At 29.7% G+C, this 15,162-nt stretch overlaps 1 protein-coding gene across 1 annotated transcript; it reads left to right on the top strand.

Moving 5' to 3' along the window:
* Positions 1 to 6,634: 6,634 nt before the first annotated feature.
* On the top strand, positions 6,635 to 9,698 carry LOC109795784 (remorin 4.2). The gene is made up of 2 exons (XM_020355324.3): positions 6,635 to 7,440; positions 9,147 to 9,698. The coding sequence occupies exons 1-2, from the start codon at positions 6,859 to 6,861 to the stop codon at positions 9,336 to 9,338; spliced, it is 774 nt and encodes a 257-aa protein (XP_020210913.1). The 5' UTR covers positions 6,635 to 6,858; the 3' UTR covers positions 9,339 to 9,698.
* Positions 9,699 to 15,162: the final 5,464 nt, after the last annotated feature.

Genomic DNA, 15,162 nt, shown 5'->3' on the forward strand with positions numbered 1-15,162 from the left:
AACGAAACTCTATTTTCATAGTTTGTCTTTCTCTTTTTAATTATTTTTCAATATTATTACCACACAAATATATATATATATATATATATATATATATATATATATATATACGGAAATAAATAAACGGTGCCATAAAAACATTATGTTCACTCATTATCAAATATATATATGGCCTTTGGCTATTTCTGACTGATAAAAAAAAAATGGCCTTCGTCCCTATCTTTCCACAAAGAGGAAAGATCATTGTCAAAATAAAGTGAATTTGCCAAAGGGTCCAATAAGATTCATAATGATCTATTTACTTTAATCTTGTGTCCATCTGAAAATCACATTTTTTGGTGTTACATGAATAAAAAACAAGAATAGTGATATACATATATATAAATATTTAAAGAGAGAAATGCAAGGACCAAAATGCAGTTAATTTTTTGTGTTGCCCTCGCCAAAAGGAAACCTAGTACATAAAGGTGCATTAGTGCATGCTTTGTATTTGTTAAGGAAAATGATGTATCTTCCGAAAACGAAATTCAAAATGTGTTCCAAATTATTAAAAAATTATTATTTTTTAATAAATTTATTATAAAATAATTATTTTATAATAAATTTATTAAAAAATAATAATTTTTTAATAATTCGGAACATATTTCGGATTTTGTTTTCGGAAACTATAGCAATGTTCGTTTGTTAAACATATTATCGTAAATGGTGTAAATAATTAAGGCAAAACAAAAAGTACAAAAGTAGAAAGATCACTAAAGTTTACACAAAGATCATAAAAATTAGAGCAAGCATAAACTAGTCATCATGACATGACATGGCGTTGAACAACCAAACAGTAAAGAGAAGGAAAACCGTAAAGAAAACACGTACACATTAAACATGCAAAATTAAATAGAATTGCGAAAGATGGAGGGATTTGAATACATTCTTTATGTAAATTTATAAAAATTATTAAAAAAAATAATTTAATTATAAAATAAATAATTTAAATTATATTTATAAAATGAAAAATAAGATAAAATTATAGAGATTAAAATTATAAGATTTCAATAATGTTATAAAATATTAAAAAAAATAATTAATAAATAGTAAAAATAAAAAATTATTAAAATTACAATATAAAAATTCAAAAATTTAAGACAAAAGACAAAAATATATTTAAAAAATTATTAAAATTAAAATATAGAAAATTAAAAATTTTAAGTGAAAAGATAAAAAATATACTTAAAAAATTATTAAAATTAAATTATTTAAATATATAATAATATTATTACAAATAAAATTATAATATATAAAATAAAAATAAGATGACTAAATAATTTAAAAATTTAAAGAATAAAATATCATAAATATTATTTAAATAAATTATTAAAAATATAAAATATAAAATAAAATTATAATTACAACTGTACCGGTATTCTCCCAAATAATATAGGTACCGTAGAATTTCTCAAATTAAATATAACAAAATTGTTACCTATTTTTTTAAAATAACAAAAATTAATAAAAAAATTGTTTTCAAATATAAATTAAGTAAAACACGTGTTAAGACTTAAGATCAGAACACGTTTTTTTTCAAAAGAAAATTCTGGTTCACGGAGATCAAAAGAATTTTTCTCTAGACTTTTACATATACTTCATTTGGTAGCACAGAATTTGTGAAAAAACAGGAAAAATAGATGACAAATAAGAAATTGAGTGTATTATACTGTAAAGAAATTATATAAGAGAGAATTCTAAGCGTGTGATTCAGCGGTAGGGGCTAATCTACACTTAAATAAGATTAGGGATTTAAATCCTGTCTTATAATATATAGCTGCGTTAAATCTTCGGGCCAACTATCTTATTCTTTGAAGTGTCTCCAACATAGCGAGAAGATTAGTCACTGCTATTGACAATGGATAATTCAGGAACTACCCGAAATAAAAAATATATGGGTGCTCATCTTTTTTTTATTTCCTTACAAATCTGAGTAGAAAAATTATATATTGAGTGAATTTTTAATTTGATTCATCACTACTTCATCCAAACAAGTTTAATTGTCACTATTAATATGACCAAGTTCCCTCCAAGTCACGTACCTAAATTTGTTTGTTATTGAGTGACATGACCCACGTCACTGTTCCACCCTTATATCCTTTTCACACTCCCATTACATCTAATGACAACACCTACTAACAATTCTGAAGAAAAAGTCTAATAGGCCATACAAGGATAGTATTTTAATTCTTTAGATTTATTTTAATATTTCAAAAGAGCAATAGTTTTCTGTTTTTCCACATAACAAATAATTTGTATTAAATGGGATTCTTATACATTAAATATGGAGTGTTATTTTTCTACATTTATAAAAATTGAACTACTTGGTATAATTATTTAATTGGTCGTATTATAGTCTTCTTTTATTATTGATATAATATAACTATAATTGATATACTTTAAATTATTAATTACTGCTTTCACTACCTCGTCTCTATGAATTTATTAATACATAAAATTGTGCAGTTTAGTTTATATAATTAATTTGATTTATTATCAAGTTAAAATTTGTAAACTATCATTTTATTATAATAATAATAATATAGCTAAATACTATTTTTTTGGATCTTTTTTCTAAATATATTTTTTAATTTTAAATTTGAATAAATTTAATTTCTTCAAAATGATAATCATTTTCAATTTTGTAATATAATTTTGAATAATTTTTTTGACTTATTGAATATGTAAGATTTATATCGATTCAATTACATAAAAAATAATTGAATCTAACTAATATTCAAACAAAAATGTCATAAACGAGTTCAACGAATAACTAGAAAACTTAAAAATACACATAATATTATCATTTTTTAAATTATTTTTGAGATTTATTTTTCATGCAATTTTATTATATTTATATCCTTTTTTAGTTTAAACAGTTGTATTTCTACATGTGAATCTAATGAAACAAAATTAAAAATTATAATTTGTTTTTTTTTTTAAATGTGGAATAAACCTAATTTTAAAAGATAGATGGTCAAAATAATTTTAAAAAAAAATAAAAGATAAAAATAAAATTGAAAAGTAAAATAAAGGATAAAAAGTAGGATTTAAGTCGATAACAATAATTATAAGATGAGTAAATAGTAATTTTTTGTATAGTTGAATAAATAAAAAGAGAAAGGAGAAATTAATGATGTTGACATTGGATTGAAATGATAATTTAATAGAATAGGCTAATGGAAAGGTGAGGCGTGGGCATTGGGCACAATGACAATGGGCAATGGGCAATGGGCAAGTGGAACCACACACGTGGCGTAATCACAGATGAAAAAACATAACCTATGATGTCATGAGTTGCATGGAGGAAATATACGTAGCTACACTGATACACTCCATGCCAATTAATCGTTGCCACGTGCGAAACATCCACCTGTATTCAAGTTCTGAACATAACACGTGTAAACTTTGAAGGGTCTATTTCGTACTATAATATTATAAGTGGGCCATTCATATAATTTATAGCCGACATCACAATTAATTCAACAATAAAACCTTAGTTTTGCTCTTCTGCCCCTGCCTTCCACAATTATCCACTTTTGCCTATCTATAATCTTTATAATATTGGATTCGATTATATGGTTGATTCCAACTTATCTTCAATAAAAATATCTCCATTGAAAATCATTTTTTTTTTGTTAATTTTAAAATATTGGTCCACTTTTTTTTTTTTTTTTTACAGCATTAATTTGTATCATGCTTATCCTTATTCAATACTATAAATTAGCTTTTTATTATTTGTTATAGCAAACTGCAAGCGCTTGAGTTGTTCCTGTCGAGGCAGAAAATTAGTAAAATTCAAAGATTCAACAGTATTCTTCGCTACAAATTAATGCAACGTCAATCATTAATCATCTAATTAAGTCGTGTCTCTTCTTACAACTTTGTTTTTATTCTTCGAACTTAAGGTTGGTTTGGTTTTACGTTTTTTATTTTCATTTTTAAAGAAAATAAAAAATAAGCACGAAAATATGTTTATTTTCAATATTAGAAAATATCTTCTTTGAAAATATTTTTTAAAAAGTCTAAAATTAAAAAAATGTCATTTTCATTATTTTCTACACTTTTGAGAATAGGGTGACATATGTATTCTATATATTAATATTATAAGATTTATTATATATAATTATTTTATAGAATTTTAATTACATGTTTTGTTTATATTATTTAATTATTTTAATTAAATATGATGATTTTTTTTATAAGTAAAATAGAATTAACAAGAATACAAATGGTACTCTAACCTATATACACATAGTATTTTACAAAGAATTAAGAAAGTTAATCCAATCCAACAAGTTTCTCATATCCCAGAAAGCTAACAACCAATGTGCAATATTAAGAAAGACAGACACTATGAGAATTGGACCAAAAAAAGAAATCATAATTGAAAGAAGGGGATCTGACCCTTAACCATCTCCATGAATGTAATTTCACCAGATTTAGTATTTCAGAAACATGAATTATTTTAGAGTTGAATATGAGATCATTTGTTGCCAACCAGATAGTCCAAATAATAGATAACCAGATAAGAATCCAACAATTATGATACTTCGCAGAATAATAACGAAACCCATAAAACTGTTCCAAGTTTTGCACACAATAATTATGTATACCAAAATTTAATCCTAATCAATTAAAGCACGCCATCCAAATATTTAGTGTGATTTATTGTTAGGATTTTTCTATCATATCTTGAACAGATTAAGTTATATTAATTGTCCGCTCTGAATCAATTTTAGTTTCCTAATTAATTATGACACCTTCCAATTATTACCCTAACTCCAATACTTCAATTCCTCATTAATTCCAAAGTTAACACTCCACTTTACCCTAATCCACCCAAACAGTTCCCTCCCTCACTCCTCTTCTTCTTTTTCTCTCAGACCAGCAATGGAAGCATACATTCTCCCAACTCATTCCTATCGTTCTAGTTTATCATTTTCTTCTTCTCACAATTCAAGGTTTCAATAAAACTCAGATTTGAATGTTTCAGTGGCCTTCAAAACTGCTTCAGACACATTCTAAAAGCTCACATGGAACACCAACAACACCAACCTGTGTTCTTGGAGCAGCTTCTTGTGCATTTGCAACTAAGTCTTGCCCCTCGTTCTTTAATTAAAACCTCATTAGCATCTTTGACTCAGCTCCGAGTTCTCAGGTAGACAAAAAATGTTACTCCCTCCGTTTTTTATTCATAGTTGTTTTGTGAGAATTTGTCGTTTTTTTTTTCATTGTCATTTTACTAAAATCAATGACTTATTAATTTTTTTTCTCATTTTTACTCTTGATAATTAATGTATGTTTACTGAACAATATGTCTATTTATTTTTAATGTCTACCTATTTTTTCTTCAACTACATATGTAAAGTTAATGTTACATTTAAAATGGCAATATGTTTCCAACGAAATACTATAAAAAAATAGAGGGTAGAATAGGAAAGTAAGTAATAAATATTTTTGAAAACTAAAATATCAATCATTTCCTTAAGTCCCGTGCAAAACCTTAAACGACTATGAATAAAAAAGAAGGGAGTATTTGGTAGAAAAGAAATAGTAGGAAATAGGGAAATTATTTTTTTTGAAAGATTATTTTGCTTTCAAAAATAATAAGTAAATATTATTATTATTTAATTATTGTTATTATTGTAAAGATGTTGAGATTTGTTTCTAAGTATGATTAATTGATTAAAAAATATCATTAATTGATTATTATAACCCTATTTTCAACTCCCATCCTACCCATAATAGTGGTTATTATTATTATTATTATTATTATTATTATTATTATTATTATTATTATTATTATTATTATTATTATTATTATTAGTAGTAGTAGTAGTATAAGTATAAGGTGAGAGTGGGAACACATCACAATTGGTAGGGTGAGGTTATCATATTTGATTAATGAATTTTTTTTGAAGAGGATTAATCAATAATCATACGAAGAAGCAAATCTCAACATTTTCTCAACTCTCTTCAATTTTGAGTGGAAATTTTTTGTGTACATTATTGTTTACACTTCTTCTCATTTTTTAATTTTTCTTTACCAAACAATACATGAATGATATATTCTTTACTCTTCTCTTCTTCAACACTTATATACTGTTAGAGTGTTAATGTAATAGTCATTTTCATTGATTATTATCACTATTACAACTTAATTGTGACAACTACTATATATATTATACCTTGTGGTCACATTATTACATCACTTCACAGTCAACTAATAACTCTGAGGATAATTAATATCATTTAATTTTATTAATCATAATTATTATTATTTTACTTATATTACCCTTTTATGAATTTTTCTTCTTCTTATATTTAAGTCTAGGAGGAGTAATATAGCTCCAACCATGACTATCACTAATTAAAAGTTTTTAGTAGGCTCTGGCATGCAGCGTGTTACTGGGCTTACTTAGTCTCCATCCGCACAAATTGCAGTACGTTATAACCATTTTGCTACGAAGGGACTCGGAGGGGACTGAAAGGAAAAAGAAAGTGAAATGCGTGTAGCAAGTATAGAATTAGAGTAAAGTTCAAGGACTGAACCAGCAAAGAAAGAAAGAAAAAAAGAAAAATTACTGCTGAGAGAAGTGTGAGAACAGAAAATGTTTTCATGGGAAAGGGAAACATTATTTTAAAAGTAAGAGTAAAAGATTTACATTCCTCTGGAGCCCATGTGTATGTTATGTGTGTGGTCTACACTCATCTCTCCATTTGCATTCACTAACAATAAGAACCTCACAAACACAAACACATTAAAAACCAAACCCTTTCACTTTGCTCTTCCACAGTCCACACATAATAAAAGCCATGTTGAGCCACACCAACACCAGCAGCGACCAAGAAGATGAACACGTCACCGACATCAGGGAAATCCACGCCCTGACCCCGCCGCGCCCTCCGCCGCCACGTGGTCGCTGGGAAACGCTCCACAGCCACCGCTCCTCCTCTCTCTCCGAAGGCGCCTCCTCCAGCGACAACTTCACCTCCATGAGCCGGGAATTCAACGCCTTGGTCCTCGCGGGCTCCAACATCGACCACGACAACAACGTTGTCAGTCCCATCAACGACGGAACCAACGCCGCCAACAACAACTTGACGAGGATCAGAGAGGAGGAGTTGATGGAAGAGAGCAACCCTTTGGCCATCGTACCCGATAGCCACCCTCTGGAGCCGCTTCCGTCGTCCCACGCTGGTGGTGGGACACGTGGCGCCGAGGAACACGTGTCGGTGCAGAGGGTGAAGAAGGAGGAGGTGGATGCCAAGATATCGGCATGGCAGAACGCCAAGGTTGCTAAGGTTAACAACAGGTTCAAGAGAGAAGACGCTGTCATCAATGGGTGGGAGAGCGAGCAGGTTCAGAAAGCTTCCTCGTGGATGAAGAAAGTCGAGGTGATGCCATTAACTTTTTTTCTCTTGCATGTTCCTAATTACTCATATCATCTTCGTCTCCTGCCTTTCTTTTTTTGGCTAATTATTATTAGTGGGTTCAATATTGGCTTTCTTTGAGCTTATGATTACTCCCGAGACTAAAAACAGAGCAGGTTTGGATTGATTCACCATGATCCAATCAATACATGGCTAGTGAGGGTTGCTACCATGATTGTCTCATTATTGTATATATTTTTCTTAACCATGGATTGGATTTATTTGTATAACAAAAGGTGGTGAATTATTTTCTCATGCTTGTTGAGGAACCACAAAAAATAGGAAAACTAAACTAGTACTAGTTCTTAGTGAGTAAGTCTAGATTCAAAGGCAATTTATTGTCTTTCTTAGTTTTTTTAAGGTAGTTTTAAAGTTTAAATTTAATTTAATTTCATAAAATTAAATTGTAAGATGGGAGTTATCTCTTATTTATATATTAAGTCATTTTTATCTATAATCAAGATATGAGATTTAAGTTTTTTTTCAGTGATAATTATAATCATATATTTCATTTTCTTTAATTTTTTATCTTATTTTTAATCAATTTTCTTCTCATTACATCCTTTATTATATTTATCACATACTTTTCTTTCTATATTTCTTTTTGTTTTCTCTACTTTAATGTACCTCAAAATAGAAAAATAATTACACGATCATGAAAAAAAAAAAAAAAACATCATGGTCTTTATAGATTTTCACCTGACACGTAATCGAGTATATTGGAGAGTTCGATAATGTGTCATGTATAGATGGATGATCATGAGATGGTTGCAAATCATGTAAAAAAATGTGATGGGGTTCTACATATTTTCATTTCCCAAATACTAGTCTCACACACAGCAACTACCTTCTGTATCTTGGTCGTACGAATGGGGGTTTTCCATGCATTCTCCCATGGCTTGATCATATAATACCACAGGTTTAATGTCCAAATCATCACAGGATGAAAATGATGCGAAGATATCACGGGAAATAGGAGTCCTTTGAAAAGTTGAATTAAGACTAATAAGTTCTTTCTTTCTTCGATACACAACCCCTCATTTTTCACCTTTTTCTTTTTCTTGCATGGCCAATTTTAAGCTAAAACATCACGCACCTGCAATCAATTTCCATAGTGGTACATTCTTTTGGTAGTATGACCTAGTGATGTGAAAAGCAGTTCCTATGGCCTGCATTTATTGCCTTATTATTGAAGCTATAGCCACTTTTACGTTGACAGCAAAAAAAGGTGCAAATGTGTTACCCACCAGCAAGTACCAAATTCTCCAATTATCTGATTTCATGATAAGTTAACTAACGTTACGTGGCCATGCAGTAAAAGTGTAAAACAAAACGTTGACTAAACAAACTTAATTTGGTTCTGTACACAAAGTGATTCCAGAAAATTACGCCAAAACTCCCCTTTATTTTCATGATATTGCACATAACCTAACATTTATAATAATCTTTTTTATTAGGGTCACAATGTAATGCCTTTTCAAACAACTAAAGGTAATCTAATCTCTAAAGAGTGTTCGAGTAGTGTTTTTCAAACAATCAAAGAAATTAGTATAAGAATAGAAATAGAAAGATGTGTATATAATTTCACGAAATTTGAAGACTGTCTATGTAATTTACTCTCACTTTTTTTTTTTTGTTGATCATGACTCAAAATCTCATGCATTGTGCAGAGGAAGCTGGAGGAGAAAAGGGCAAGAGCGATGGAGAAAATGCAAAACGACATAGCAAAAGCTCATAGAAAAGCAGAGGAGAGAAGAGCATCAGCAGAGGCAAAAAGGGGAACCAAAGTGGCAAGGGTTTTGGAGATTGCTAGTCTCATGAGAGCAGTTGGAAGACCACCTTCCAAAAAATCCTTCTTCTAAGCTTGTTTAATATTTCATATTTTGAAACCCCATTTGAAACAATTTTTAGACATAAAGGAAAAAAGATCGAGAGAATATTAGTTATGGGCATAAGAGATGCCATAGCCTATATAAGAGCCCCTTTTCTTTTTTTTAATTAGCCAAAGGGTGCGAGATGGATTGAAGTGAGAAGCACTATGAAAAAAGGAAAAATAAATGAAGTTGAGGAAATATGTGAGAAGCAATTGGAGTGTTTTTAAGTGATTATTGAAGTGTCTAAATGTGATGATGAGTGGTGACACGTACGTTATTTGATTGTGCTGGTTAATAAATACTTTTGTGGTTTCACTTTGTACATTAATAATATATTGCTTCTTTGAATTAGTTGCCTACCATCACTACCAAATGCCCACACCTTACCTAACCGTGCCAGGTGCACACCTACATTTGTACTGATATTCTATAAATTATGAGATTATGGTTTACCAAACTGGTCCCGACAATTCCATCCAATCAATTCTTAATTTCCAAATCATATCTTAGGAGACAAATAATTGTTGTTTAGCTTGAGTTGAAGTTGAAACCGTTTTAATTAAAAACCTGAGTAATTGCATGCTTAACGCTCGAAAAAGCATGTCTGACTTTGGCATGAAGCTGAAGAGGTTTTTCCACAGACAGTTACCTCAAATGTTGCAGAGTAATATATATACAGTGCTCTAGTTTTTTTTTTTTTTTTTCCCTTACTAGTTTTTTGACAACATATTATAGGAAATTAAAATCCTTTTAAAAATAAATGCATATTAGCAACCATCATTACTAATATACAACTAAAAATTCTTTTAAAATTTTAAGATTTTTTTTATGTTAAAATATGCTCTTGTCTAATGATATATTTGTAATTTTTTCTATATGATTTTCTCTCGTCTTCTAATCCATAATTCATAGTACCAAATCCCCAAACATGCTGACCGATAGATATTTACAAAAAAAAAAAATTAAGTAAAATACTCATTCAATATAATAAATGTAAGTATTTAATGAAATTTTTTTAATTTTTTTTTATCTTGACATGTGTTACTATATATACTAATTATATTGAACTTTTAGGTTAATGTGTTACTATATATACTAATTTTTACTTTTTAAAAATTATTATTTTTTCTCTGATCTTCTAAAATAAACTCAATCACTTTGAAAGTTCCTTATATTGAAAGTTTGAGGGCGTGTTTTGGTGAAAGTGGGTGGCAGTGATGATAAAATGACAAAAAAATATCACTATCAAATGCAATGAGATAATTTTTTCTAAAACTAAAATCCAAATTCACAATTTTTACTTTATTTTAAAATAAATGCATTTTTTTAAAATCGAACTAAAAAAAACAGTTTGATGATCAACTTTATATATTTTAGCCAAACACACTTTATTTAAAAATTCCATTTTAAAACTAACAATAAACTTGCAATTAAAAAAAAAAACCTTACTAACTACATCTATGTTTTGTGCACTTAACAATTATAAAACATTTTGATATTCACCTAAATTTAAAATACTTATATGTTAATTATACTAACCTTTCTATCATAAAAATGGAGTTGATTTAGAAACTGTGTAAGGCTTAAACAAGACCCGTTGGTGCTCTAAACTGGGCAATTGGTTTGGTTTGAAAGTTTTACATCAACTAGATGTAATCAAATATAAATATAAATAGGTTGAATTATTCGTGAGCTATTAAAAAATTTAATTCGCTAGATATTTGATTAAATTTGTTTGTTTAAATTTAATCAAATAATAAACTTAAGATTGAGATTGAACTATGATTTAAATAAATTAATCTAATATTTTATAAATTCAACATTAATAACTCGTGAATATTTCTTTTATTTAAATCAATAATTAGAATTTTCTTAATTTTTATTGTTTAAATATTCATTACGAAAATATGCAGATTTTTTAAAATATGAAAATTAATTTTGAATTTTTTAATAATATTCAAGAAATTATGATTTTGTATTTACTAAATTATAAAAGTATATTATAATGTAAAGTTGTGCTAAAAAAGAAACTATTATCGTCGAATATAAAACGTTTGATCTGTCTTCTTCACATGGCCCATAGAGAAAGGATTAGGGTGCTAATGAGCTTCAAGGCCCAAACTCTCTACTTCCACTGTACCAATAATAACTTCAAAACTACCAAAAATATAAGGCCCGTAGAGTAAGGATTATTGTACTTGGTTCGAAGTAGTTGTTGCCTTTATTATTTAAGGCAGATGATAAACACACCTCCACTCTTGTATGAACACACCTCCTTTTTTAAAAAATATATATAAAATGTCTAAATTATCCTTAAAAAAAAAATTCCTAAATTTATATCTCCTTCTCCGTATCTCAATTTTCTGCACCTCCCTTCTCCGCACCCCACACCTCGCTTTCTCGCACCCCACACCCCATACCCCCTTCTTCCTAAACCTCTTTCCGCTCAATGGCACACGCATTGCACCTCCGCCGTTGATCTCGCCCTCGACACCCAGCTAGATACTTCGGCGTCGAACAGCTCGCATTGCTCACTCAGGTTTTCTTCTTTCCTATGTTTCATGCCTAGCTCTTCGGAATTCATACCCCCTCTGCTTCAGTTTTTGGGATCTGTGAACTACCCCTCCGCCGTGAACTACCCCTCCGGCCCCGCCGGGAAGACGCCGCTCCACATTGCGGCGGAGATGGTGTCGCCGGACATGGTGGCGATGCTGCTGGACTACCACGCGAACCTCGATGTAAGAATCGTGGATGTAGCAAGTTGGACAGTGGTGAGGACGAGAGAGAAGCCATGAAATGTAGCAGTAATTAAACCTATATATAGTTGCTCCTATTTATTATATATTGCGCGGAGAAGGGGGGTGTAGGGGGAGGGGAAGGGGGTGCGGGGAAGAGAGTGCCGCCTTCCCTGATTCCGATGCTGTTGAGCGGCGGCTGGTAGTGAAAGGAATTGACGATCTTGGCTTAGATGGCTTTGCTCCTGGGGAACATCATTTATTGATAGTCAAGGTACCCGAAGTTTCATGAGCAGACCATTATAAACATTCGTTGGAAAGATCTGGAAAAAATTCCCGGAATATATGAGTCAGAGTATAATGCCTAATATTTTATACTACTTCTCTTTTTACGGCCTGTGATACCGGAGCCTCAACATCCCTTGCCTAAGAGGATTGCAAACCATAGGTTGTTTCAGGCAAATCTCAGCCACATCAATTTCAAAGGAGAGGGGTGTAAATTTAGAAATTTTTTTTAAGGGTAATTTAGATATTTTATATATATTTTTTTAAAAAGGAGGTGTATTTATATGAGAGTGGAGGTGTGTTTATCATCTGCCTTATTATTTTCTTTTGGCACCAACACAATCCACTTAATTTTAATCGATGTCACTATCACCCCCCATCTGGCCCACAACCAAAATCTCATCACCACCATCATCCTTTCCCTCCATCATAGGGATTTGTTTCCTTATATCACTCCTTTAAATATATTGGTCATTGGTAAATACTAAATGCCAGTAATCTAATGCAAGGATCATTAAAACAATGATTATTAACATTTAATTAACAAATCACTATTCCTCTATCTCCATAATCACGCCTTTAATGTGTAGCATTTCTCAAAAGTTCTTTAATAATCTTCTTCACTTGAATCATCCTAGTTGTCATTTTACGTCTAGGCTCAGAGCATCTAGTTGATGTGCAACTTTTTTTAAAGCATAATCATTCCAAATCCAAACACTTAAAATTTAAGATCCATCGCTCCGATCCAAAGGTTTCAATGAAACTCCCATGATCTTGTACCATAGATTTGTACTATTGTTGCTTGCTTTGATTGTATGTACCTTGCTATTGGATTGTGAGAACAACCAACCCGTGGTGCCAACTAACGCAGCGTTGCTTGAATTCAAGGTTAGCATTTGACTAAATATCTTGAATCTTAAAGGTAAACAACAAACTCAAAGTTTGAAAAAAGATTAAATTGTATTCAATACATAACATAAATAACAAATCTACTTATTAATATGTTTGAGAGTCGTTTTAGAGTAGGAAGAGGATGACAATTTTTTTTATTTTATAAATTTAAAGTTATATGTAAACTACCAAAAATTAACACATTGAATTTATGTTAATTTATTATTATTAGTATTATTTATTTTAAAATTTGTCAATGAATATTTATTAGAAAAAAAAAAATGACTATCCTCTCCTCTTTTCTTAATAATATTTTTTGTCCATAAATATGATTCACACAATATTTCATAATAAATAATTAAGAATTAATATATTATCAAAATATGTGATTTTCGTCGATTAAACATATTTTTTTTCATAATTTAAATTTTTTATATAATATTTCTTTTTAAGAACCTTAAAGTAATAGTTTAAATTCAATGATGGTCAAACTCTAATAAGAATATAAAATACTAACAAAATAATACTTTTATTTACAACTTATCTAAGATATCTCAAATGAATTTTGAAATCATAAGTTAACATAATTATAATAAAATGTATAAGTCATTTAAATATCTCTAAATATAAAACCTCAAAATTACTATTAATAAAAAAAACAACAAAAAAGTGTCCTAATCCATGAGAACTTACGAAATTCTACTACTAGGTAAATGTTCAACTTCTGATCATCTTGACTATTAAATTTCACGCTTGTTATCTAAAAACGATAAATTAGAAAACTGTAGAAAATATTAATTTTATTTTTGGTGCAACATGAATCACCCGTGCAAGGCATTTTTCATCGCGGCGACTTTACTCTGTAAAAGGATTGATTGCCGACATGGGACGCTTTGTTAAATGTGAACAACTGAACATGACATATGATAAGATGAAGTGTTTTTTTTTTTTTTATTTGTTTTTTTTTTATAATTATGTCCACTAAAAAGACATCATTGAATTTACCCCCCAAAAGAAACACATTAGAGATCACTGAAATCACTACCAACTGTTTTGATTAATCTTTTGGATTAAGATGTTGTAGTCTACATTCTCTGATAGGAACTGGATTGTAACATCAATTCTACTTTTTCACGCATCAATTTATTGCATCCACGTTATATTTTCTTTACGTCTCTCTCTTTTTCATCTTATCTCTGGCCATTTTTTCTTAAACCTATCTCTCTTTCTTGACTATGTACGAATATAAAATAAAATTTTCAACTATTATATCGTTATTCAAGATGGTATGTGGGGGAAAGAAATTAAATTTTCCAGCTTCTGAATGTTTCTTGCTGGAAAATTCAAACATATTAACTATCATTTGTTTGAAGCCTGAAGGATTATAAATTTTTCAGTATTATGATAGAAAATATGCTTCAAGTATCATAGCTTTGCACATTTTCTTTTTACGAATTCAACTTTTATTCAATATACGCAAGTAGTATAAAAAATTCAAGTTGGACTGTCTCCTGAAAATCTGGCACAAGACCTTGAGCTACTGTTTGAGTCCATAATCAGATTCACATGCATCCCGAACCAATTATTAATGAAGATAAAACACTGCAAGGTCTGTTAATGGTTGTTTGTTATATCACTTATTTTGATCTTGTTTATTTCAGTGTTCTGTTGGTTTATCTTTTAACATTCCCAATTTTTTGCATAGTGTTATATCATGCCAACTCATTAGCAATGGAACAATCAGTATCATGTACTAGTACTAAAACTAGTTCTTATCACTATGCACGTGTTCAAATGAAATATATTATAATCGCATTTGCATAACTGTATTAGGGTATTCAGACTTCAGAGAGTGTTTCATTATAAATCCTTGGCTCAGAACATTATATCAACCCGGATTT

This window comes from Cajanus cajan, chromosome 6 (genome assembly GCF_000230855.2).
Source record: "Cajanus cajan strain Asha chromosome 6, NIPB_CcT2T_4, whole genome shotgun sequence".
NCBI classification, from domain to species: domain Eukaryota; kingdom Viridiplantae; phylum Streptophyta; class Magnoliopsida; order Fabales; family Fabaceae; genus Cajanus; species Cajanus cajan.

Excerpts from the sequence above, each read along its gene's own strand:
- LOC109795784 (XM_020355324.3), top strand. The coding sequence starts at position 6,859 with ATGTTGAGCCACACCAACACCAGCAGCGACCAAGAAGATGAACACGTC. Across the intron at positions 7,441-9,146 it reads CGTGGATGAAGAAAGTCGAG|AGGAAGCTGGAGGAGAAAAG; the intron begins GTGATGCCATTA and ends TGCATTGTGCAG.